The sequence below is a fragment of the Anguilla rostrata genome, chromosome 6 (assembly GCF_018555375.3).
Source record: "Anguilla rostrata isolate EN2019 chromosome 6, ASM1855537v3, whole genome shotgun sequence".
In the NCBI taxonomy this organism is placed as follows: Eukaryota; Metazoa; Chordata; class Actinopteri; order Anguilliformes; family Anguillidae; genus Anguilla; species Anguilla rostrata.
This window is the reverse complement of record NC_057938.1, coordinates 37,891,420-37,918,614: the sequence shown is the minus strand read 5'-3', so window position 1 is coordinate 37,918,614 and position 27,195 is coordinate 37,891,420. Positions and strand designations below refer to the sequence as shown.

The window sequence follows — 27,195 nt, the reverse complement described above, 5'->3', positions numbered from 1 at the left end:
TTTCTTTTTGCTGTAACGATGCTCACTAGTAGCTAAAGAAGTTGATTAATTGCTGCGCTACTTAAGTGGTGAGCGACAATGAAAGCCAGCAGACCCTGTAGCTCTCCGGGACTAGGTGAAAGGACCACTGGCTCCAATACATCAATTTCACAACATTTAAACTTCCATACTATACATGTTTACTTCCTTGCTGATTCTCCCCATGATAGTTCAGCTGTTTTTATAAATGTCTCAATTAGAAACCCAATTGTATGATTAGTCACTTGATTGCCATTGGAGTCTGTTTAGGGACCCCTGGAGGATAACTATTGAAATATGTTCTTTTACTAGAGAGTTTTACATACATTTCAAAGTAGTTCAAAGACAGTAATTTTATTTAATTATTTTCTTACCCCAGACAGCCACTTCTAAATATCAAAATCTAAAATCAGGACAATTCATTTGACAATCATTCAGGGACATTTTTTTTATTAACAAAAGACTAATATACAAACATTCAGGTAAACAATAACACATACACATCAAATTTAAGGGACATAAAAACATATAAGATGTGAAAATTAAAATATGAAAATATTAACAATTACATAAAAATAAAAAACAAGATTACACACACAAATATAAACATTTCCAGAGGTTTCAGGGGGAAAAGTTTCATGTTTCAAAAGCTCATTACTTTTTTTTTGCTGTTTAATAAACTGAGTGATTTAAGGAGAGACCCATTCTGGGACGTTCAGTGAGACATGGTCATGTATGTAATGATGATTTGTAATGCCAGGACATTGCATTAACATTGCAATGGGTGGCGAATCAAGTTATTTTACATTGATTTTCATATTGTAACGCCGTGGCTGGGAATGTGGACTGTGGGACTGAGGGTTTCTGGGGAAGGAAATGTGTTGTTTGGAGATTTATGAGGGAGATGTCGCTGTAGGGGTAGTGGCTATTAGTTCTGTGGGAGGGTCACTGGGGTTGGGGACTGTGTTGTAAGGGGGACGTTTTAAGGGGCGAACCAGAGTTTTGGAGGGAGTGGGAGTGTAAACAGAGAGGTCAGTCTGTAGCTGGGCAGGCCACGCGGTTTTTAGGTTAGAAGCGGCATCTCAACCTCGGGGAAGCAGAAAACCGGCAAACAGTAAACCCGGTTTTGGCAGGGAATAAAAGTTTGGCCAGTTTCAAAGAAAAAAAATTCTATTCCCTCGTTAATTGACCGACTAGTTGCACCGTTCAATATTATGGGGGATTGCAGTCAAATATATATCTTTCAGAATTTAAACAAGCAGACATACGTTCAGAAATAGTTTACAATTTTAACGTTATCTAAGATTTATCTACAGAGTTAAGGTAATGCAGCGACATGCACTTAAATCCATTGGGATGATAGGTATGCCATCCCGCCAAATTACGCCTTGGTGGGGCGGCATGTCCCATAGCACCGAGTTTGCCACTTTTCAGGGTATCCGACAGAAATGACGGAGATAACCTAACGACTTTAACTAGTGTATAATTCAAAAAGTTTATTTATATAAAAAAGTAAACATTAGGCTAGTCATTTGATTAAATGCTGTAACTTTTTTACTTTTCCTTTATTACTGGGGGTAGGGGTATTACCCTTCAGAAAGATTAAATTTAAACGAAGAAAGTCTTTCGAATTTATTTAATGCAGTATATTTTCAGTTGGGTCGTTTCGAGAAATTCCAAAAACACCACAGCGTTCCAAACCAGCCAGTGACTGAATGTATCAGCTACGCAGCCAGTATATTTGTCATTGTCAGGCAATGTTAATTTGGAAAGATTATAATGGACTTCTGCACCTTAAGATAAAGTGGTTGGCTCTGAAAAGAGCCTTTTATTTTTCAGAAAGATTTCTTGTATTAGATTAACCTCCGAAACCATAAAGAGTGCGGCCCTGGCGCTTCAGAGCGTAAACCACATCCATCGCAGTAACGGTTTTTCTTTTAGCATGTTCAGTATAAGTAACAGCATCGCGGATCACATTCTCCAGGAACACCTTCAACACACCTCTGGTCTCTTCGTAAATGAGTCCAGAAATACGCTTCACACCACCACGACGAGCCAGCCGTCTGATCGCTGGTTTTGTAATGCCCTGGATATTGTCGCGAAGTACTTTGCGATGACGCTTTGCACCTCCTTTTCCGAGACCTTTCCCACCTTTACCTCTTCCTGACATTTTCGTACTCAAAACAACAACAACGCTTCACAGACGGACTACATACCAACTGCCGTCTAGCAGCGGTACTTATTCACGCAAAGACGACCTAATTGAAACCATCCCTTAGCAAAAGGGCGGGTAAAATGATAAGAGGGATCCTGTCAACGTACCATGTAGCTTACCCGAAACATGATAAAGATGTTGATCGGTTATGTAGGGTCCAATTGGACAAAATAACCCCTTGTTCATGTTTTAATAATATGAAACATAGCATTACAACAATTACAGCATCTATAATAACTGCTCGTGAAAGTATTTATGGTAGCTAGGTGAACAAGAAACTTAACAGTGCTGGTAAGCTTTCTGTGCCAACACTTAAAATTAACGCTATATTTACTCTGCAGCTTCTCTGCTAATTTATGAATGTGTGAATTAGCAAACTAGTGAACCAATTGAGCAACAGTATAAAACAAGTATTTCAAAATTGCAATAAAAGCGTTGCATCAGTGAAGGGCAGTGGTGTATCTGTAATGTGGGACCATATTTTCCTTGTTGCCCCATTTTGTGAATATTACTCCCTCAGAAGGCAAGGTTAAAGTCGAGTGTAACTTAATTGTATTATTAATGATCACTTTCAACTCATGTTTATATATTTCTTTAATGCTGAGAGCGTTGTATTTTTAGATGACAATGCCCCTGCCCACACAGCACAGGGTAGCCAACGGACAGTTTGAGGAGCATGACACTGATACTATTCAAATGTTAAGCATTTAGTTCGATTATAGCATTTAGCACATCTAGCTAGTTAGGATAGATTCACTGTTGGTTCAGAACTTAGCTTGCTTTGAAAATAAATTAATCTTGCTAGGTTGCGAACATTAATTTACCCGGCTACCTTGGATATATGGTTAATTCCTTAGAATCTGGAAACATGTCTTATTTTTTCATAATCACAGGGTTGCAAAATCAGATAGCTCTAAAGCACATTTTAGTGTAATTTACTAGTCATAACCGGCAACCTTAAATTAATGCATAAATTGAAACTGGAAGATTAGTCTATAATATTCACGATACATTCCCAGAAATGTGGGATTTAACTTATGGGTTTAATGCAAAATGGAACTACTGAAGTGACATTACATGATTTGTGCTGAAAGATCTCATGTGACACATAGTATACCGAGGTATATCATAGGCTACTTCAGCATACTAAGTATAATTAAATATAATTTAAACTTGTTGATCTTTTATATAGTATGTAATTACTTAGTATAATATCTTTTTTTTTTTCAATATGGATTGCAACCGTCATGTTTTTGGCATGAGAAACATTCCCATGCAGACTACAAATTGACACTGAAAAAAAGCTTCAGATCCAGCTGCAAAGTACTGCACTAATGTAGTAAATTAGTATTACATGCTTCGTTTGTATTACAATGCACAACCAAGGCCACTAAATGACCCGACTATAGTAATTGGGACCGCAGGCATTAACATTACATGGTGTTTCTGGGGGCCTTGCCACCAGTAGATTTACGAGCGGTTTTTTTGGTTCTTGCCATCCTACTTCACCCAGAGACTGTCGGCCACCACTTCATGACTGAAAATGCTGCAGACGGTGTGGGACAATATGTATTGTAAAACACGAGCACCATGACCTGATCGCGTAAGGCCTTTCGAAGCTCTCATTGGTCTATTTGCATCCTCTTGCCTTTTTATTATTGGGCCGTTTCACCAACTTGTTCTGACCAACCCAGAGCCGAAGATTGATTTTGAGTAACCTAAGATTTGGCCGAGGTCTCAGACTGTTTCTCCGCCAAAAAATCAATTCCTTGACCTTCATTGGGACAACTCTGATCCTGTTGAAAAACACCAATGACAGACTCCAAATGCAACCAGAGATTCAAAACTACACTGAAATCTGTCTTATACCAGCACTGTGGAAGCAATTGAACACTAACGAATCAGAAACACTAGCGACGTCATTTGTCCTTAACATTATCATGCCCTGAAATAGGGGGACTGTTTATAAAAAGTGCTGTTGCTGTAATTTCTAAAAGGCAAAATCAAAATGTATAAAAATGTCCTTAAAAGACGAGAATGTGCACTTCCTCCACATGTGAGTTGTTTGATTACAGATGTAATGTGGAGTACAGAGACAAATCAAGAAAAATATGTCCCAAATATTTATAGCACTATTACTAGTAGAGGGGTGGGAGGGAGGTGGAAGAGTAATTAAATAGAGTGAAATCTTATCTACCTTAAATGTGTAAACCCCAGATAGCCAAATACTTTTAGTCTGTACTGTATGTAAAATAGGTTGTGAGAAATATGGCAAAGAAGAAGGAGTTAGCCTTAGATGTGCAGGGCCAAGTAAATATTCTGGCAAAAAGTGAGAAATTGCAAAAAAGCTTAAGATCTCCAGGTGCAGTGTTCAGTACATACTCAGAAAGTTCCAGCTGATGGGCTGTAATGTTAACAGAAGATGGACAGGAAAATAAGAGGCAGAAGACAAATACCTTGCGTTGTCTAGCAAGCAAAACCATCGTAAAACTACGCCACAACTTCATGAAGAACACAATGCAACTATAGAGTCCCCTGACTACAGTGAAACATTAAGTATGACCTGCTGATCTAAAAGGATGTGAATCTGCGAGAAAAAAAAACCTTGCTATGTGCTGCTAACAAGAAGAAAATACTCTGGGCCAAGCACCATCAACACTGAACCAAAAAGAGAAAAGGCAGACGGACATCCTTTTAGTCCCGCAGATCATGGATGCCATGTCACTGTATTCAGGGGAGCTGGTTTCTGTCTAGCTGTGGTTTTACAAGAAAACCACAAGATATGTCCACTGCCTCTTGATCTCTGGTCTTCTCCTGTTAACATTACTTTTCATTAGCTGGACCCTTCTGAATGTGTAGGCTGCTTAACAATGCAGCTGGAAATCTTAAGCTTATTTGCAATTTCTTGCACTTTTCACAATATGTTTATTTGGCCACGCACGCATCTAAGTCTAATGCCTTCTTTGCCATATTTCTTGCAGCTTTAGCGCCTATTTTACTTACAGTATTAGGTAAGCTACCTGTGGTTTGGAAAAAAAAAACTTAAGGTAGATAAGGGTTCGCTGAATTTAATTACTCCTTCATCTCCCTCCCACCTCGGGCACCCCCCATTTGCTAAATGATTTGATATACTTCCAATGATTTGTCAGATTGTAATTAAAGCCATAAGGAGGTCATTTTGAGGAATGTCATATCTAAGATTATTTTTAAGCAAAAAAAATATATTGTGTTGGTATAAATTGGAAAAAAAATGTTTATACTTTGGTTTGTTATTCAATAAATGTGCATATAGGAACTGGATTTTTCTCTACCTAAAGTTTTATATAGCACATTCAATGATTCGAATGCTATTGCATCATTGAGGAGGAGGATCGATCCTAGATGCAACCCAGACAGGATGAATGAATGATGAATGAATGCCCATGTATGTAGTGTGTAAACTGATTGAAAAGTAATATTTTAAGAGTTTTCACCAGAAGTATTTAATGTTGAAGTTGTTTGGAATTTTTTTTTTCAGTACTTCATATTGGTCGGCAAATTAATAACACATTAAACAACAGTTTGCGAACAACACCCCTTAGCTGAGATATAATCGAAACATAGGCTACTACAGCCTGTCGTAAATCATTGTTGAATAAAGATTAATTAAATTATCTGTTCTTGCATAAAGAGAAACATGTCCTATTGGTGCCTATGACATTTCCATCATTGCTACCAGGAGAAAGACACCTTTACAACAGAAATAGAAGCGCAATCCGTAATTGATACCCCTTCACCATGACTTGATTTGAATGAACTATCTGACTCCACCCCCGACACACACGTCCGGACAAGAATTACGTAATCACCATTTCAATTCTAACGATCGACCGTTGAAAAAAAAATTAAACCTGTTCTAAATTCTAATAAATGTTTATTTTAGAAACAGAATCCGTTGGTAGTGCTGTACTGTTATTATGTATTTGTTTAATAATAAATAAATATATGACTTATTTATTATGTATTAATAAATATATAATGGTGGGGGGGGGGGGGGTGTTATTAATAAATAAATACATAATAAGGAGGGTCAGGTCCATCCATTCATCCATTATCTATACCCGCGTTTTCCTGGTCGGGATCGCGGAAGGTGCTGGAGTGATACGAAGTCAAATTTTGAAGTAATACTGTTGTAAACACTGTTATTATGTAGTTCATTAGTTGTACGTCTTTACTATATCTGGTGAGAGCTGACTACCTTGAATCGCGCAGCCCCCGACAAGCCTGTTAATAGCAAGTAAACAACGTCTAGCAAATAAGTGGTAGCCTAACTCCACTAGCATGCCATCTGTCAATCTTGGAGTTGAAAAAGCCTTAATCACGATTGTTCATAGTAAATATGCATAGTAAGAAACTTTCATCCAGTCAGATGAACAGGAACAAATAATCTCACACTGTAAGCGATTCGTTTGACAGTAAAATGAATTTTTCTGCGCCTTAATGTATTAATAGTTGGGCGGCTCTTAAAAGAGCCTTTGTTGTTCGTGGCAAGAAATTCAACCGAGAAATCATTTCTTCCTGCGGGCTGTCTTGGCTTTTTTGGGTCTGGCGGACTTTCCTTTTCTGGGACTCCTGGTCGCCTTCCTGGGACTCCTCTTCGCCTTCCTGGGCGTAGTTTTCTTGGTTTTCTTCGGACTCGGGCTGCCTGCTGCACGCGTCTTCGAGGGGGATTGTGAAGATCCAGCATTTAGGATAAAACAGACTGCGCCTGGTCCCTTTGACTGAAGCAGGGTTCCGTTACTCACAAGGCTCTTCACCGCTTGTTTCACGCGGGAGACGTTGTGTGCCACGTCATAACCTCCAGCAGTAAGAGCCTTCTGCAGGGCAGCCATGGACACGCCGCTCTTCTCCTTGGAGCCCGATACGGCTTCCACGATCAACGCTGCAACGTTGGTGGTGCTGCAACACGTTTTCATGGGCCTAGCAGCGGCTTTCTTTCGAGCCATGTTCGCTTGATTCTTTGCAATAAATCAATTAACCGATCAGTTTTGAATAAGCCTTACTGTACGCTGGGGGTGTCATTTAAACGTGACATGAGGACCGTTTAGTTTCAATTGATCACGCGCGCGACTGTGTGATTATTACATCCTGGCTGTTTGTGTTTTCTTTTATATAGCATTTGCAGAATAATCCCATGTAAAACTATGTTCATCCTTCAAAAGGTGACACGTTGACATAATCCCTTTGCACTGAAATTAAAGCAATGTGTTAAGCAAAGATCCTTGCAGCGTTTTCGGGTAGTTCACCCAAAAACTAATCTCTGTCTGTGGATCGATCTTTATGCTTTGCTCAAACAGTAGTATTTCTAACAGAAAATTGGTTTAACGTTGTATTCACTTTAACATTACTTGCTAGTCTTTAACACAAGGCCCTAATTCTGTGAAAATATGTTGTAAGTATGAAAATCTTTTAAATTAATTTTGAAATGTGTCATCATTGGTACTTAAAAAGCACACAAGACGGAGTCTGACTAGAATGGAGTCAGATGATGAAAATATATTTTAAATAACCTAATCGCGCAACAGAGATAAATTGAACTATTTCAGAAGAGGTTCTTACGATAAACGTTACCAACCAATCGCAGAATAGGCTATAAAAAGTTGATGCATTCAGTCTAAGATTACTCAAGTCAATGAGGCAGTGTGATGACGTAGGCGAAACTATTGTTCGAAAGGGGAAATAGAACATACAATAAAATATAACGAGGTGTGGGGGATTTACTGGAAAATAGAGGCTTATATATCGCTAGCTCACACTGTACCCGATTATGGGAAGCTACGATTATAGCTACGAAACTAGTGATTGCAATGCTCATTATGGTTTTTAGACCCATTTGTAATTTAAAATTTTTTTAAGGGGGCTAGAAATTACTGATTGGCTTTACCTACCATCATAACCAAGTTGTCTAAACTTGCATTCACGTTATACGAGTTCAAAATGTCACAGCATTTACTTAATGAATTTAATTCTATTTCACACAAATGCCCACATCTAATACGTCACTCAATATACACGGCTTCCCCCATTTTAAACTATTCAATGGTTTAAGCTTTTAGGCCCATGGGTGGCTCTCAAAAGAGCCTTTGGTGTGGTGTAGTTTAGTTCTTATTTTACTTTGAATTAGTGTACTTGGTGACAGCCTTAGTGCCCTCAGACACAGCATGCTTTGCCAACTCTCCGGGCAACAAAAGGCGCACAGCGGTCTGGATTTCCCTAGAAGAGATGGTAGTCCGCTTGTTGTAATGGGTCAACCTGGACGCCTCTCCAGCAATTCGCCCGAAGATGTCGTTGACGAAACTGTTCATGATTTTCATTGCCTTAGCGGAGATGCCAGTATCTGGGTGGACCTGCTTCAGCACTTTGTACACATAAATCGCATAGCTCTCTTTTCTGGACCTTCGACGCTTAACTCCACTTCTTTTCGTTCTCTTCAGACCTTTTTTAGAAGGCGATTTCCTCGGCGACCTCACTTGTCCTGCCATGACACACTTCACAACTATCTATCAAATTGCTGTTCATCAGTTACAGGACCTTCAATATATATGAATGATATGCAAATAAACGTCGAATTATTTAATTGGTTTTCATTGGAAGTTGCGAACAAGCCTCATAAAACTGATATCTTATTGGTTTACATCATATGGCGCCTAAAGCCGGACAAACATAGAGCTGAAGAGGCCTAGTTTTTAACGAAAAACTATCATCGTCATTTACCGCTGAATCTTTCCATCTTCGAAAAAATGAATTATGAATAATGTAACCCCTGTTCTGAGTTATGTCCTCGGCTTGGGCCAAATGAAATGAAAGTGCTGATTGTGCTTATCTTTTGCGAAATGTCGTAGGCTATTTCATTGCGCTAAATGCAGGCTATATGATATTGAAAGCAGAGTAAGTTTTACTTATTTTACTAAGTTTTACTTTTCGGTCAGTTCTTGTGGCATTTTCCAAGAAGTCGATCTCTATAGGCCTAATGTTTGGTATTATTAGCACCGCAGTGCATGAACCTAGCAAATATCTTAATGAACTGCGTGCCAGCAGTTGACGCCGACAATGATCGCCGAAACTAAAGATCGCAATGTTTAGCTTATGATTCCCAAGCTATTGTTGACACGCAAGAAAACGGGGTGAATCGCGTCCTTTTCAAAGTCATTTTCCTAACTTAAGCCTACTTTCACTCTCCTCCCCCACTCCTGGTTTTCAATGCTATTCAGACACCAGACAACAATTAACATTTATTTTGGAAAGTGTGAGAGCTACATTCAGCGCACTCAAACATCGAGTTCCGCCATTTTAGAGACCGTGATCGCTCTGCCATGTCCCGCCATTCTAAAAAAAAAATGACTGAACCTCGTTGCTAAGTGGTTTGAAACAATGGGATTTTCCACACAGAAAATTTAAAAGATTGTACGTTCTCATGAGCAAACAATTTCACAACCTCTTTCCCCAAACGACGTGTTTCGCATATCAGTTCGTAGTTTTTAACGATATCTGGTATCGAAAACGAGTTTTTTTTTTTTTTTTTTTTTTTAATAATTGTTATTATTATTTTTAACAATCAACTCATATTCAAAAAACATCAACGGAGAACGTGGTTGTGTAATTGTTTCCTCATAAGAAGATCCGATTTTTTAGTTTACCTCTATGGAAAATCCCATTGTTTCTAAGCACTTCCTGGGCCCAGTCACTTTTTGTTGTTGCTGTGGGTCTTTAGCCTAACAGCATTGTACCCTGAATCACAGGGTATATTGCTGACACAATACAATACACATTCGACACAATTATACCATATTATAAATCATGTAGCCCTAGCAGCACAGAACCAAATTATATACAGTTTGTTCTCCTTTCACCAAAGTAATCCAGTAATTGACCCATTTCAACCACTGTAGGTCCCTATTGCCCTAATCCACGCCTTCACTCACTACATGTGTACAAACCTAAACAAATTGAATATTGATTTCCTGGCAACCAAGATCAGTGGAAAGCAGATACCATTTCCAATTGGAGCTTTTATTGACAGAATGTTGTTTACTTCAAACGTACTAAAACTGCTGCAGAGTGAAGAAGACAACTTGATCTGGCTTTGATCTACCCAGAATGATGCACTGTCAGTCTAAACTCCAAACAGTGCTTGGCTTGTTTCCACTTGAGGGCGCCACAGGCAAACGTGTAAAAACTGCAAACTCACATTTATGTTTTATATGGGCCAGTCTACACACACCGCATTACCACTAAACAGTAGACAATTAACCTCAGCTACAATACAGAGCCTGAAGTTTTAAAAGGGGACCAGCTAATCCAGCCTGAAAATCCATGATTAATGGTAAAAAGGTGTTATGGAGGCCACCATTCATATGCTTTATAATGTGTACCCACTACACCTCACAGTGGGCCTGGGTTTCCATAAAATCATGATTTATAACCACACGGTGAACTGAACTGTAGGCTACACCTATTTTAAAATGCACATTGTTTATGGAAAGCCCGAATCCTAAGGGTGTAAATGAAGGCTCCAAAAGTCTTTTCATAAACCACAAGGATATGTGCATGTGTGTTTTAAAATAGTGGCCTACAGTTGAGTTCACTGTGTGGTTATAAATCATGATAATATGGAGATTCTAGACACACTGTGGGGTGTAGTGGGTACCAATTTTAAGAATATTAATGGTGGATTTCATAACACCTTTTTAAAAAAATTTTTTAACCATTTTAATCAGTGGATTGTTTGACAATGTAATCACCAACAGTCATGTGGCTTAAGCAGTGGCGCTACCAGGAAATCTGAGCCACTTGAAAAAAATCTCTCATTGGCTCCCACCACCTATTCAAATTCAAATCCTATTGAACTACCCTTCAGCATTTTGGTGTGCATGAAAGATCAATCTCAAAGAACACAATTGCTAATCTGGAACTTGTGCACTGTTTGCCAACATAACCAAATAATTTACAAATGTGGGATATATAGGCTGGTGTGACAACTTTTCTCTTCAGATAGAAAAGGATTGCAAAAGTCAATCACAGCGATCACAACCTGAGATAGCAAAGTTTAGCAACAGCAAAGTTAGCTGTTTACCACAACAGCTAACTTTGCATTATTATTGTTAGTATATATACTTAATGTAAAACATTAGTATTATTTTTGTTATTATAATAATAATAATAATAACACAACAACAACACAAGGAAATATATATTAATATTTTGGATAAAAGTGAATATTAAAACTAGACCTCTATCAGACTGCTGTGAAGGGAAAATCCCCCACGCGCCTGTCGTAAACCTCAGCTCCACTGACGTTCACTGCGAGTGCACTTTACGGCAGCGAGGAACTGAAGGGAAAGAAACGGGGAACGTAGAGGCGAGCCATATGACAGTAATATAAATATTTGACATTTTTTTATAGAGTTATTTCTACTGAATCTACAGGCTCGTTCAGATCTCCCTCTCCACAGCGATCACCTATTCTTTCGTATTTTTCGTCCTTTTTTCCCCCTGAATGAGGTGGGATGGCTGAATTGCCGCCTGGGCCTAGTAGCGCATTGTCTGCGTCCCCGGCTGAAATTATTCCCTTCACCGGGGGTGGGTGCGCCGTACCCGGGGAAGGAGATAAAAGGGACTGCGGACGAGGAAATACAGTGATCCCCGTGACAGGACTAGTAAGTGGTGGGAAGGGGGCAAACAAAACTACCCAGAACCATTTGTTCTCACACTCGTCAGGTTCCTTCTTCAATACACAACCGCAACAGCAGCAATTCAACGGCGTTCCCAGTTCCGCTGAAGACGGCCTTCAACTCAGCAACCTCAGTCACCTCCACCACCCATCTCATAGACAACCCGACAACCAGAGAGGAGGACCCGGAGAGCACTGTGATGGTAGAGGCGAGGCCGAGGAACGCGCACCACAGAACAATAACCTAAGCGACAAAAACCGTAGCGACTCCAGACAGGAACATAACCAGTGTTCAAAAAATAACTGTTCACATTCTAACAACAACTGTATAAACAGTATGTTGACCTTGTCTAGAACTGAAGCGAACTGCGGTCGGCTAGTTAACGAGGTTGATGGCACGGGCTACCACGCCAGGACTGAGCCCCGGCCTTCCCTTGGTGATCCACCGGACGGGGATAGCCTCGGAATGCCGGTGTCTGGAGGGGCACCTGATACTTCACATGCACCGGTGGTGGAAATGGAGAGGCTAGATCTGAATTCCTTCCCTGACAGAGGAGAGGGGGAAGACGACGACATCCAGTACGCACGATATGAATCCGAGTTGCAGATGCCGGACATTATGAGACTGATTACCAAGGATTTGTCGGAGCCCTATTCCATTTACACCTATCGGTACTTTATCCACAACTGGCCCCAGCTGTGCTTTTTGGTATGTACACAACGTTGTCAGGGGTTATGTGGGGTTTGCCTGACATGAACTGACACGCCTTAGAAATTATAAGTAACTTTTGTAAATTCGAGTCTACATTTATGTGCGGACGAAACATTCGGTAAAGTAAACTTATATCGATAGGTATGATATGCCAAGTGCTGTCCACAGCATGTTTTATGTATTTCCATGACCTGTGTGTTTGTAAACGTAGGCTATTGCAACCAGTAAGTACACTAGGTGTGCATGTCAAAGGCTGGTTTGCTAAGGAGCTGATGGTAGATAGCTCCGGTACTTGTCAAACAGGTGAAAATATTTGGGTTTGGACTCACCCCCAGTGTGCTTGCTGAAATATTATGTAATGTTCCGCTTTTTGAATGCGTCTTAAGTTATCACACTCTCGCATAGTTTAGCAGAACAGCCTAACTCTTCGTAATCTTCTCCAGTGACCGTTGACTGTCTCTATGCTGTATGTGGTGTTCTCAGGCTCTAACACTTTCTCTGTAAAGTGTATTGCAATTGAAGTGACAACTTGAGATAAGATTTTGCAAAATATCCTTGAAATCGGATTTATTTTATCGGATATTGGGCAACATTAGTATTAGTATTATTATTATTATTATTATTATTATTATTATTATACAATGTTTCCAGATAAAATTAGCACTGTGGCAGTCTGGGTGATTAATTTTGAAGTGACAACTGGTTTCTCCCAGTGTACAGTGGGGGTGCTGTGTATGTTATTTTCTTTCATTTTTCAGCAAATGACAGAATGGGTTGGGAAGAGTATCGGGTCCAATCATGTGTGGCTGTGTACAAGAAGCACTGCATATCCCCAACACCCTAATCATCTCTTACTTAAACTACCTGCCACCAGGCTTCAATCAGAGCACACTCATGTTGCATAGGAAGCAATACTCTTACAAAGACTGTGTATTGAATTTCAGCTGTTAAACTACTTAGTTAATGACCATCTGTCCACCAGAGTGCCTACTGCCTGTTCACTTTAGAACAGTTCATTGCCCAGGCAAACCTGGCCCTTGAATTTGTGACCATAGAGCCTTGGTCCTCGAATGGCTTTAGTTTCACACAGCTTCGTAAAAGCCATGTTTAGCCTAGCGTTGTTTTCATGTGGCCAGGTTAGTGTCTCTCCTGTTTTGTTTATTTTAGTGCCATAAAGAAAGGTGATAACCCAGCTGGATGGAGTTGAGGAGGCCTGGATAAGCATCCAGATGCCTTGAATCGATGGCATTTTTCAAATGTGAGGGGAATCTGGGTATTTTGTGTGACTTGAAAATTTCTTTCATTCTCTTTCTTTTCTTGTGACATTTTCCTTTCATATTTCGCTGGGTATTTATTGATGAGCTTCAACTGAAGTGCCATTCTCATGGTTTTGTCACACCTGGGAATTTCCCCTGCAATATTCTACTTACTAGACAGGATTCCTGGCCTTTTTGCACAGTGTTATGCTGTATTAATGTTATGTTGCCTGAAACTGCAGCAGTGTTTCTTCATGTCCTGTAATTAGTAACTGTGACTCATCCCTCCTTTCCTCCCATTTTGCTCTTTGGCACCCCCTGCAGGCCATGGTGCAGAAAGAGTGTGTTGGCGCCATTGTCTGTAAGCTGGACATGCACAAGAAGATGTTTCGGCGTGGATACATCGCCATGCTTGCAGTGGACTCCAAGTATCGCAGGAAAAGCATCGGTGAGTAGTCTCCATGCTATGTGCATCCTGTTATAGCTAAGGATGTGAATGATGGAATAAAGTAGTAATAAAATCTAATAGTCTAATGGCTGTAACAATCAAAAGCCATTTTCCCACCTGCATTTCAATCAACCCTCAGCATCAGGTCAGTGGAACCTTCTCTGATTGCATGTTATCATATCAATATGATAGCAATTATCATTTATCAATCACGTTGATGAGTAGATTGCCACTCAATGATGATTGACAGGCAGAAATGCTCGGTTCATATGCATTATTCAGTGTGGCTGTTTGAACTACAGACAGACATGTGACAGTTGCACTTAGTATTGTGCTATATGGGTCCCCCCCATCAGTGGACAGTAACCTACACAAAGAATAAGTGGGAGGCTATTAATAATAATGAAATGATTTGCAGCAGACATTGGCTAATAAACAATGAAACGGATTAAAACAGGGGTCAGTTTTTTAAACTGTATCCTCTGTCATTGTTTGTCAATGCTTGTTCTAAACTTGTCCATATGAACAGATGCATGATGAATCTTTCTGCATCTACAAAGTTGGACAAGTATCATTTAGCTTTCTGCGCAGTATTTGGAAAAATTTACTGACCTCTGTCCTAGAGATGTTGAAGAACCATTTTTATTCGATCATGGAATCGAGTCCGGGTGGAGTTTTGTCAAGTGTGCAGACTTGCTTGGGGTCAAAAAACTCTGAAAGCCTCTAGAAATATATTTCTGGAGTGCGTCAGTGTTAGTATTTTGTCAGTCTCTCCCCAACTGCTCTGAATGTTTTGGCACATTGGCTATTTATTATTTTGGCTGCGCTGGCCATCTGTTGGGCCAGTGTTCGGCTTTTTTTTTTTTGAGCTGTTCTGTCTTATTGTCAGTGTCATGTAGGCTATTCTGATTTCCCTACCTTTCTTTCTTCTCTCCCTACTATTTCAATAAGGCTTTTACTATGTTCGTGATTAATATGAGCTGTGCCTCTAAAACGTTGTCACACAACAACTCCCTCAGCTGTGCCCGTGCAGCAGTATTTGGTCAGATGTCAGATGTAGGCCTATTCCATCTGCAGTAAAAATTGAGGTGCTGTGAGTTGTATGACACAGCGGAATAGCACTGTCCCAATATCATTTTGCCTGGCTCAGATGTTTCAGTGGTAGATCTGAACCTTACTCTGCTATTGCATTCCTTAGCTACGCAACTTTCATGCTTGATCTTAGTAACGTTTTTAACCACTTCCACGGTTTAGACAACTTTGGGGAAATTCCCTCTTGCCCCGTGCCACATTGTGGGCATTGCAGCTTAAATGAACTGCATTTGGCATTCGCTTTTGAGGGTTTCCTTTCATGCTTTCAACACGTAGGCCGAACTTTGTAGCATCCAAGACGAACGCAGTCACACTGTTGTAATCTCGAGGTCGCCTGTAGCCGAACGGTAATTTACAGCAGCAAGGACTGCTTTCATAGTAGATATAATTGGTTTTCCTGGTGAAAGCAATGTGAAGTGCGGAACAGAATCTTTGACCCATCTGTGACCTCAGACAGTGGACGGCTGTGTCGGCTGACTCGACCAGTTCCATTTTGTTTTCCCTATGTGCATTACATGCTTTGCAGAGGGGATTGCCCTGCCGTCGCTTGCATACTTATTGAGGAAATGCACATCATTTGGGGTCATCCCGTTTTTCTAGTGGAATGTTTGTGTTCAGAAGTGCGTCAGTCAAATCCCAGGCAGATACCTGTAAAACAACACCAGAGATGGTGCTTTTTTATTTTAAATGTTGTTCTGTTGTTATTTTCTGTGCATGTATGCATTCGCTAATAGCAAACTTTGTGTGTGTGTGTGCGTGTGCCCGGTGGATACTGATACTCTTGGACGCTCAGACTTTTTTCTGACGTTCTATTCATGATAACTTCACTTCCTCTTTCAATGTGTTATAAAAAGAAATGGCATTTTTGAGGATTGCAATTCACAAGACATTTTATTAGCCAATGGGGTTGCCACAAGAATATTGATTGCAAGGAACGTTTAAATCCCTATGGGTCACATGCTTTTGAAAAATTGGCAACCCCACTTATTCCGTCCTAGTCATCACTAAACACTGCGTACTTTGTGATTGAATTACTATGTCAGCATTTCAAGTAAAACATTTTTTTTTAAATGTAGGCATTATGGTAACAAATAAAATGACATAAAATTGACATAAAAAAATACTACCCCCCATTTGCCTCTGACCTTAGCTGCACTCATGTGTTTCAGGCACCAATCTGGTGAAGAAAGCCATCTATGCCATGGTGGAAGGAGACTGCGATGAGGTAGGTCTTCCAGCTGGGCTGCAAACAAACAACTGTGTGGAATAGATTATTCTGCTGTATTAGTTCTCCAGTTTATACACATCTTTAAAAACATAACAGTAAAAATATATACTGGCAGCAATACGGATTAAACTATGTCTCTTATAACTGTCAACTATAAATTATTGTATTTTTCCTTACTTGTTACGCACCCTTGTCTGGAACATTTACACACTCATTGAGAAACAAAAAAAATATATATTTAATTTCCATATAATTTTTTTTTATACTGCTGGATGTTTACCAAATTTACTGAGGGAATTGGGTGGCATTTTCCCAATGTGGAACATACCTGTAAAATTTGGATATCAAGCCTGGTTCTCATATCACTACGCTGCTCTTGCAGTACCTGTGAAATGTTGTTGGTGTCTTCTGTTGATTTTCCTCGATTGCTGTGTCACAGGGCATGTTTTTTTTATTGCGCTGTGCAAATTCACTGGATGGTTTCGCTTCTGTAGTGGCCAGAGTGAATAGGTCATCCCGCCAAAGATTCATGTACTTTTTTAAGACTGCCTGCTACGTGCTTAAATGTAAGAATCGCTACGGCGATCTGTCGCTCACCCATTTGGGTCTCTGTCCTTGCACAGGTGGTGCTGGAAACCGAGATCACCAACAAGCCGGCATTGAAACTCTACGAGAACCTGGGCTTCGTGAGGGACAAACGGCTCTTCCGATACTATTTAAACGGGGTGGACGCCCTGCGGCTCAAACTCTGGCTTCGCTAGCCCGCCTCCCCTCTTCCCATTCTAACTCCAGCCAGGAAACAGGTTTGAGGGACGGGCCTCTTCTGAACAATTAAGAAAAGGCAAGCCAACATGGAGGTGCGTTTTAAAAAAGGATAGTTTGTGTTCGGAGAGAGGGAGGTTGAGTTAAGCGAGCGGGGGGGGTGGGGGTGGGGGTGGGGGTCGGACACCCGAAGGTTCCAGGACATCGCCGCCATCTTGGACGTCCCGTCTCAGGAAGCAGGGCGTGGCGAGCGGCCCCTGGTTAAGGTCACAGACTGGCCTCGGCGTTCGTTTTCCGGGGTAGCCGGGGGTGCGGGCCCGAAGGCGGGCAGAACCAATCACCTGTCCACGCTTCAGGCCAGGAAGAAAGAAAAGGCTCCCTCGTGACTTTTTTATTTTATTCCACAAACGACAGTAATGAAAAGAGGAAGCCGCACTGAATGCAATGCAGGGATAAATGAGAAACAATTTGCCTATGGTTACTTGTGGAATTTCTTTTTATTTTTTTTTCTCCTTTTTATTAAGTTGATATAAGCGTGTGGTGACGTGGAAAGGGGGGGGGGGTGGCTTTGGGAGAAGTGAATGTTGGTCAAGTGCTAGTATGTGTGCGAGTGTGTGTGTGTTTGTGTGCAGCGGTGAGGTGAGGGAGTGTGTGTGTGGGTGCCTTCATGCATGTGTATGGTGTGCATATTTTTGTGGTGCTCTGCCCTGGCTGTTGTTCATACAGTGAGAGAGCACATTAATGCATATGTGCAAGCAAAGAGAGAGAATATATATACATACACAAATATATATATATTTATTTAATGCACATTCAGACCTCTGGCAGAAGCCAGTTGGATGACTGACAGGTGCAGACTAGTGCTCCTTAATCTACTGCCAGCCAACAAACCTGTCCCAAAACATGAGAAGGAAGCAAGTTACTAGTCTTTTACGATCCCTTAATTGACAGTGTTGATCAGGTGTCATTGGGGATGATGCATTCACTGTGTAAATTGGTTTGATTTTTTTTTTTTTTGGGGGGGGTTTGGGGGTGGGGGGTGGATGGAGAGTTGTGGAGTTTTAAATCCCAGTGTTAAATTGCACATGCTGCTGTTTTAGTTTATTTGAGGTCGATGGATTCCCTTCTGTCAAAATAAATTTTGCACGTTGCTGCCAGTAGTTTGCCACAGAACCCAAAATAATCTTGAGAGGCAGGTGGAATCCAATTTGCTCTGCTGTTGCCTGGTAACAGGTCATCTACAGTCCCGGAACATTGCGTTTCTCCGTGAGAGCAAGGCAGATTTGCGGAAAACAAAACCAAAATGCGCGCTGCCTTCTCCTCACATTTATCTGCACCTCCACGAATCTCCTGCGCCCCTTTTCCCATTTCACGTCTGCTAAATCGCTGTGAAACCAGGAGACCCTCAACCTCACAAAAGTTTTTAAGTATTTAAAACCGACAAGGAAAAAACAGACGGCACCCTTTTGCCTTTTATTGAACTTCATCCAGGCAAATAAAAGAAAGATTATGCATTTTATGTCTTCTGGTGTTTTTTTAAAATGTATGTATATATGTATATAAGAGAATTCCACTGACGGAGCGTCTTGATGAAATGAATCTTTGAGGTGTGTGTGCACGTGAGTATTGTTGCATGGCATATCCTGAGTGTGTACGTGGTCCCTTTTGACTAAATTACATTCTTGTTACTCTGTTCCTTTGCCCCAACGTGCCACTGGCGGATAGAGAATCCCACTCTCAACAACAGCAGACCCCAATCGACCAAAATATGGTTTATTCAATCTTTCATCCTTTATGTACAAGTTCTTGATTGGTTAATTTTGCAAATGAGACATCGGCGTGGACAAGTCAAACTTCAGTGACATCGTTACAAAGGTAGGAATCTGACTGGAGGGAGCAGCCTTTGAAACAGTAATGATTGACTAAAGTTTCTGTTACCTAGTTACCATGTCATGGTTTCATTGGCTTTCCTTGGCTTGTTATTTTTCCTGCTTCAAAATATGAGTAAGTACAATAACACATGAATGTAGTCAAGAACACATGAAGCTTACAACAAAATCCCTCATCTTCAGATTGAGAAATGAAAAGAATTGTCTAATTGGCTTCACCTATTCAGTTCCCCTTATTATTGTATCTGTAAAGCCACGTGCGTTGTAGCAACCATTTATTGTACAATTTTAGACCAAAACCCCAAGGACACTGAAGACTAATACATTTGACCTGTCCTCTTTATTTGTTCTAAAAAATCTGACCTAAACATAGTAAATACTGAAATAATAGACCATTTTACAAAGTATTGGGTTGAATAGATTTTTTTTTTTTAAATCCCCCAGTTTTCCTGTGGGAACCAAGCCTTCAGATGAATTTACATTTAAGGTACATGTAAATGCAGGTTAGTGCAGAAGATGTGTTTTAATTTATTCTAGATACCTCATTCTGTTGGTCCACTGCCATTTCTAAATGGTAGATTGTTTCGGATTTGTAGATTAGGTAGATTTAACTTGTTCGGAAATCTCTTGCCCTTTGGCTGTGCACTACACTGTATTTTAAGAATATTAATATAGAATATTAATGGATATATATACTATGATGGCATCTCACACTAGTTATTTAAACAATGTGTAGATTTTCCAGTTAGCCAGTTAGCCACACAAATATCCCATTCTAAGCCATTACACATAGAACTGCTTTTAATAAATTAAATACCTTCATAAAATGGGTAATTACACTGCTATGGTAAATAATAGAACCGATTGAGTTAATTAAGGCTTAAATTCTATGTTTTGTTAATGTACACACACCATATTTGCGTTCCTATTTGTCAACTGCCTCGTGTGTTATACAGTTAGAAGTAAATAATAGCATTAGCTTACATGTTAGTGTACATTAGTAGTGTTAAGTGTGACCTCGGTAGCTCTGCCCGTGGAACAATAATGCTCCTGATTCGGTAGCAGTATAAGAGCGCTATCACAGAAAGACTTTCAAATACCATTCTTCTTCCCTCATGCTTCAACTGAAAAGAAGATGTCACTAATAACCTGTTCTAGAAGGCAAAATAATGAGTTAACATTATACAAGTTATAAACATGTTATTGACATTATTAACATTAACAGGTTACGTCTAAATGCACATTCAAAAAGCTCATCCATATTTACAGTATGTACACTAAGCTGTGATAATACACAACGCATTTACAGTAATTCCAATATAGCAAAACATTACAGCTATGCAAGTTAGATGCTTGATGATATAATGGTTCCTAGAGGGCAGTGTCATTGAATTTCTGGCACAGTGATTTCTCTAACTAAGAATCTGATTGGCCACATCACCTTGCTGCAAGTGAGTGTATCTGACAGAACACCAAAAACAATTTGAGTCTTCTGCTTACATGTATTACCTGTGAACAAATAACCTATTCCTTGTGACGTTCAACAGGGAAAAAAAGGCTCCATTTTCTGAATATTCCCAACAGTATACAATCAAATGTTCAGCAAGGACAAGGTCCATTAATGATCAAATCTGTAACTTTGGTGTGGTGATCAAACACTCTTTAATGTACCACATGGCTGCTGCTCTCTTCAGTGCTCATAGCAGAAAGACAGCGATGCCTCAGAGCACTCTCACGGTTGACGCTGAACACATTGATCTTGGGATCCTATGGGGTCAAAATGTAAAAGGGGCCCTGGCATGGCAGTGGTAGCCATGTTGGCTCCACGGGTGCTGGATCACCTCTCGATGCTTTTGCAGCGCTGCTGAGGCAGTTGCTAAAGCTCGTCCTCTGAGCTGTCGGCCAGGAGCATAGCCTGGTCCTGGCGGCTGGTCATCTGTCTCTGCTGTGTGGACAAATACACATGGCACACACTACTTAAGAAAACCACACAGCCAAGTAACAAACAGCCATTGCTCTGAAGCAAAGTCAGAGTTTGAGATAAGCTTTCTCCCTCACTGCCTCTCTCTGTCTCTCCCCCTCTCCCATACCAGCTCCTGTCTTCCCTTCCAATTGAAATTTAAAATGCCTTATTGGCTAGGAATAGAAACCGGTAAACATTGCAAAAGCAATATTTAATATCTAAATAATATAGCTATATTTATTGCTATATTCCAGCAATAAAAACTTTTATGTTCATACAATGTATGAAGCAAAATATGTGACGGAACAATGTACAGTATCAACACAAATAGTGACGATAGAAAAAAAAGTGTAAAATGGTTGCTCTCTGAACTAGAGTAAAGCAAGAAACAGGGAATCCAAAACTCACTGATATGAATCATTGTTCATAAAGTCATGGATAAAAATAAACCTTTTTTGTTGTTGTTTTTGCCAACTTGCAAGAAATATTCAATATTTTGCTATATAAATGTATTAATGAGTCTACTGGTTTTTATTTTTCCTTAAGATCAGCGACTGATTCAGACCCAAGAAACCAGGTGACCTGAATGAACTGCATAACAAACTGCTTTAACTGATCAATTGCTGTGTTACTCAAGTGCTGAGTATCAATGAAAGCCAGCAGTCCCAGAGGCTCTCCAGGAGTGAGGGCCACTGGCTCAAAGACATGCTTTTCACAGCATTTAAGCTTCCATCCATGTCAACTTTCCTTCCTGACTCTCCCCAAAGGAGATCAACTAATTGTTTTTATGAATGTCTCAATTAGAAACACAAGTGTATGATTAGTCCCTTGACTGTCTATGGGGACCCCTGGAGGCTAACCATTGAAACACAAGTTTAAAACCCTGTAGGTCACATGGTGGAGACAAACTGGTGGCCAAACACATCAGTGGTCACAGTCCTCTCTCTATATCTTTTTCTCACCTTCCTCCGCTGCTGTTTGATGTTGTTTCTCCTCTTGCGGTGAACCGCCCTGATGCTGTAGAGAATTCCCAGGATGACAAGAGCGCCTGCGATGCCAATGCCCACCGGTGCCAGCATCCCAGACACGTATCCCGCCTGGCGGCCATAAAAGGGCAGCGCTGAGAGACGGGCTGGTATACAGCGCATCACATGACCACATGCAAGAGCTGAACTGAGCTGGGCTGAAGGATGGAGCTGGCATTTTTCTTTATAACGATTGGCACCACTAGCCTACAGGCTAATGAGCTTGCAGTTTTTCTTACTCTGCTGAGCACACTGATAGTTTTTAGTCATTTGCATAAGGTACATACTGTACACAAGGTACACACACAACAGCCTTTGTCTTGAGGCATGCCATATGAGCTCTAATTACAGGCCCAACACCCGCCTTCACATACAAGAAATCACAGCTCATTTTTAAGCACCAGTCAGAAATTACATTTCAGCTGGTATAAAGTGCAGGCAATTTTCAAGGGAACAGCACTTGGGTATCATCAATTACCTTGTTTTTGGCTTGTGTCCTCTTGTACAATAAAAATGGTCACTTTATAGGGGACATTTATCGTGGTGATCTTACCTCATCTCTGATCTTCTCTACCCAGCTGCGCACTGCAGAAAAAAAATTAAAAATGTATTTATTTGCAGAAGGAATGTTTATTATATATATATAATTAATAAGTCTTATAATGCTTTTCACAGAAATGCAATCCAAAATGGTTATACTTTACAGTTGATGCTAAAAGATGTCAGCTGGACTAGTAAAACTGACCAAGTGCTGTTTTATGCCTTCTCTATTTAGGCTTTTTTGGGGCTGCAGCTCCAGATTCCTTTGAGAAACTGGAGCACTCAAAATGTGCAAATATGTTTTGAATGCTCCAGTTTTTACTTTTGCCTGGACAAGGACATTCTTAAAATTTTTTATACTTGGTATCCCAGACTGATTGAAATGGTTTCCAGGTACATAGATGATTTTGGGTCCCTCCCTCTCAATCCCTCTTTCCCACATAGCATAATGAAGTTCATCTTTATTAAGATATTTATTTGACCCTTCCTCCCACACAAGCGTATTTTAAAAACATGTATGCAATGTGACACTAAGTCAGACTTAGGTAATAGATTAGTAGTAGATAATAATGATATTTATGAAGCCATGCTACTCACAATATTCCTGTCATGTTTTGTTTTAAAAATTGTATGGCAGGGGTGTACAACATGGACCAATCCACTTCAGGATTTTCTTCCATGCACTGCACTCATTTCATTAGTCCAAAAATGTACTTTATCTGAAATTTTGTTTTAAAATCATATGTTTCTGCTTTCAATAGCACATGCATCCTCACTGAAAAGATTTTGCTCTGGTCCAATATAGGAGTAAACCAACACTGGTGTTTAGTGCAGCTGTTCAGAAAATGAAACCATGGTATTTATTTGGAACAAAAAATCAGCACACACACCAATCCTCCAGGACCAGAGTTATGCACACTGCTTGGACCCAGATCTGTAACTGTGACTTGTTAAAGACTTATGGCTACCTGAGTTGTACCTGTTACGTCTGGTAGAGCGCAGCTAAGCCTTAGTAATGTAATGTAATGAAGGAATTAGGGATGTATTTTGAATTTCTGTTCCAAAATGAGCCAGTGGTACAACTTCTCCCTCTAGTGGACATTCTAACACAGTAGCTGTTCCATTTCTGTTTGTTATGCACTCTATAATAACATGCACTTCAATGACTGTTATACATGCAACCTGTTCAATAAAAGACCCCATTTCATTCCTCTTTCTTTTGCAATTCTCAGAACCTGTTTTAGTCTATTCTGACAAGATATGTTTTTTAACCATTGAATGGACATGCGTCTCTCTCTCTCTCTCTCTCTCTCTCTCTCTCTCTCTCTCTCACCCAGGCCGTGGTTGCGCTGCACCCACAGAGGTGGGCGTGGGATGCGGCTGTATGCGGGGGGCGTAGGAGGTGGCACAGGGGGCTCCATATCCTCCTCTTGGCTTTCATCTTCCTCTGAATCCTCCGTGTCCTCATCCTCCTCCTCCTCATCATGTTCTTCTGCAAGACAAGCCAAGTTAAGCCATGTAAAACCAGACAGCCTATTTCTGTCTTTGAGAGCCCCCCCCGTGTGAACACGCACCTTCATACTCTAGTTCTTCCAGTCCTGACATAGGTTTAGGCAGCAACAGGCCAGTTGTCTTGGCAACAGTTGTCAAGACGGTCTGCCCAGTAGCACTTGGGGGTGGGGCATTGGTGAAAATGGGATGGGACTCCGTAGCTGCATCAGCTGCGCCATATTCTGTAATAAAAATACAACAACAAAAAAAACATACAGCTGACAACATTACGAGATCTGAATGACCAACATCATTGTGCACTCACACTAAAATTCACTTTCTCTCACCCTCAGGGTTCCTGCTTCCGTGTTTGGGCGGGAAGTCTGAAGGGGGCGCTGTGAGAGACAGCAGCACTGGAGTGCTCACAGCGTTGGGGATCTCTGAGCCAGACATCTGCCACGGCAAGGAGAGCGAGTCAGACGGAGCAGGAAGAGACTCGTCTGAGATGGAGGGGTCCGCATCAGCAGTCGCCAGGTCAACAAGCTCCACCTCTGATTGCATCTCACTGGATGGCTGCAATGTCATCAGGGAACCACCAGGGGGCATGGTGGCCATCACCTCTGGATCAACATCGTCCAAGGGTTCAAACAACAGGGGGAGGTGCTCAGGGAAAAGAGTTCCCTCGCTGTCCAATCCAAAAGCCATGTCCTCTGAGACAGTGTGATCCAACGGTCTGGCAGATATCCGCACACTGCCAGAGAGAGGGGTGGGACCAGCCTCGAGATCAGTAAAGAGTGGTCCGCCCTCCTTTTCCAGCACTGTCAAGTAAGAGAAAAGAAAACAGACGCTGACCAATCAGAGTCCATCCGCCATCAAATAGCTGTGGGAGACAAACACTTAAATTGGATGCAGTCCAACGGTCATGTTCTATCACAGACCCCATGTACTCGTTTCCAGAGTCAAAAATAGCAATTAATTAGGCTACCTACAGCCCCTGCTGGAATTCTAAATGGGACATACAGATCTGAGAGGCTCTGCACACCGATAGGAGGATCACTGGCAGCAGAGCACAGGTCTCTTATCTTCTATCTGTCTTTAACATGAGTCCTTGTGCAGCAACCTTGGAATTCACTGTTTGAATTCAGCATTTGCTCACATGGGCCCTGCATGTGTAAATCGCCCACCAGTTTGTTGTTTTATTAGTACAGGAATGGCACATGAAAGGAAAATAATGATGTAGGAGTTATTCCTCCAGTGCCACTTCTGATGCTGACTCAGCACAGCACATCACTTAGCCACCCTGACTGTAATAGATATATCAGCCAGCCTACAGCTACCCACATGCCCAAATGGCATCCACTGGCTACAAAGAGATTTTTTTATTGGAGCCTCACAGCCCCTATTGCCTTCTGCTATGGATTGCATACACACCCCTATCTTACCTCCATCCTGCTGAGACGCTCCTGAAACACTGGTAATGTCGAAGACCCCCTGGTCTGTTTCCAACGGCTGAGAAGGTGCCGGCTCTCTTTCTTCTCCTGGGGGGCTAGGCTGAAGAGGGCCAACTGCCGTAGTGGCCGGTCCTCGGTAACTATTTGGGGTCAGGGGGAAGTGCGCCTCCAGCGTTGTGGGGGTGGAGGTCTGAACATCTCCTGGGACTGCTGTGAGTTTCAGCTCAAGGCCATCTGTGCTGAGAGTGCCTGTCAGAAAAGGCCCCAATGACTCTGCTGTCTCTTCAGCCTGGGTCTGGGTGGGGAGGCCTGGTGGCTTGAGGAAGGGAGTCTTCGTTGAGTATGCCCCTTGTTGGCCATCATCAATACTCAACATCTCTCTCGACCCCGCCTCCTCTGCACTGCTGAGCCTTGCCTCTCCGCCACTGGTCTCCGGTACAGACAGAGCCGTGGAGGAAGCCTGTGGGTTGTGTGCTGTATGGTCAGCTACTTTGGTCCCTGGTGTAGTTGCACGGTCAGCTGATTTGGTCCCTAGTGTAGCTGCACGGTCAGTTATTTTGGTCCCTGGCACACCTGCATGGTCACTTTCTTTGGTCCCTGGTGTAGCCCCTTTGGGTTCTGAATCCATCTGCATCTCTGTGTCCACAGAGATGATCTCAGTGGCCTTTTCCACAGTCAGCAGGGACCCAGACACGGTCTGCTCAGTGGTGCCTGGCTGGGATTCAGCTGGAAACCTTCCACCTGGCTCCTCCTCCCAGGACAGGCTTCCAAGATGGGGCCCCCTCTCGGGGCTACTCCTAAGAGCTTCGTCCACGCTGCTTCCCGGGGCAGGACCTTCAGCATCCCCTACCATTTTCTCCAGGACTGCTGCATTGGCCAGGAGCCCAGCCCCAACCAAAAGGAGGGTCTGAACAGTTGCATGACCAATCATCTCTCACTTTAAGGAGGGCATTGAATGCCTTAGCAGGTGGAGTAATAACAGGCAGGTCCAAAGCCTTAAGGAGGAGCCATTGAAAAGATAAATGAAGTAAAGAAAAAGGTTTAACCTCATTTTAAGAGCTCACACATTGTCAAGTAGTTACAGTGATACTGTGTATTCTATTATATAATTGTAATGATGAATGACATTAGATATTAACATATGCATTATTAGTGATGCCAACATTACTAACACCAGTATGAACAACTGTAGTACAATTAGTAGCACAAGCTACATACAAATCAATAACTGACCATCACTGAAGCACATTGTGTTTAGTTAACCGTTACATTATTGTGCAGGTAAGTACAGTAAAACGGTCAAACAATACGAAATAAAGGCAGAGGCCCAGGCAGACAGGCAAAGACAGCGAAGCAAAAGACGCTGCGATTCTCATTGGACCCTGGTCCTCAGGAG

At 41.4% G+C, this 27,195-nt stretch overlaps 4 protein-coding genes across 4 annotated transcripts; 1 reads left to right on the top strand and 3 right to left on the bottom strand.

The window, feature by feature from the left end:
* Positions 1-1,818: 1,818 nt before the first annotated feature.
* On the bottom strand, positions 1,819-2,217 carry LOC135257084 (histone H4). Its single transcript, XM_064339505.1, has one exon. It carries the CDS (start codon positions 2,186-2,188, stop codon positions 1,877-1,879), a length of 312 nt encoding a protein of 103 aa, XP_064195575.1. The 5' UTR covers positions 2,189-2,217; the 3' UTR covers positions 1,819-1,876.
* A 4,506-nt stretch (positions 2,218-6,723) lies between these two features.
* Positions 6,724-7,218, bottom strand: LOC135257993 (histone H1.3-like). The gene has a single exon (XM_064341192.1). The coding sequence runs from the start codon at positions 7,216-7,218 to the stop codon at positions 6,781-6,783; it is 438 nt and encodes a 145-aa protein (XP_064197262.1). The 3' UTR covers positions 6,724-6,780.
* A 4,312-nt stretch (positions 7,219-11,530) lies between these two features.
* LOC135257082 (uncharacterized) lies at positions 11,531-18,959 on the top strand. Its single transcript, XM_064339504.1, has 4 exons — positions 11,531-12,651; positions 14,235-14,358; positions 16,620-16,675; positions 17,302-18,959. Exons 1-4 carry the CDS (start codon positions 11,779-11,781, stop codon positions 17,437-17,439), a joined length of 1,191 nt encoding a protein of 396 aa, XP_064195574.1. The 5' UTR covers positions 11,531-11,778; the 3' UTR covers positions 17,440-18,959.
* LOC135257080 (armadillo-like helical domain-containing protein 4) lies at positions 18,462-26,730 on the bottom strand. The gene is made up of 7 exons (XM_064339502.1): positions 25,791-26,730; positions 24,696-25,166; positions 24,432-24,590; positions 24,191-24,349; positions 22,871-22,902; positions 22,255-22,389; positions 18,462-21,274 (listed from the first exon to the last, which is right to left on the bottom strand). The coding sequence occupies exons 1-7, from the start codon at positions 26,728-26,730 to the stop codon at positions 21,206-21,208; spliced, it is 1,965 nt and encodes a 654-aa protein (XP_064195572.1). The 3' UTR covers positions 18,462-21,205.
* Positions 26,731-27,195: the final 465 nt, after the last annotated feature.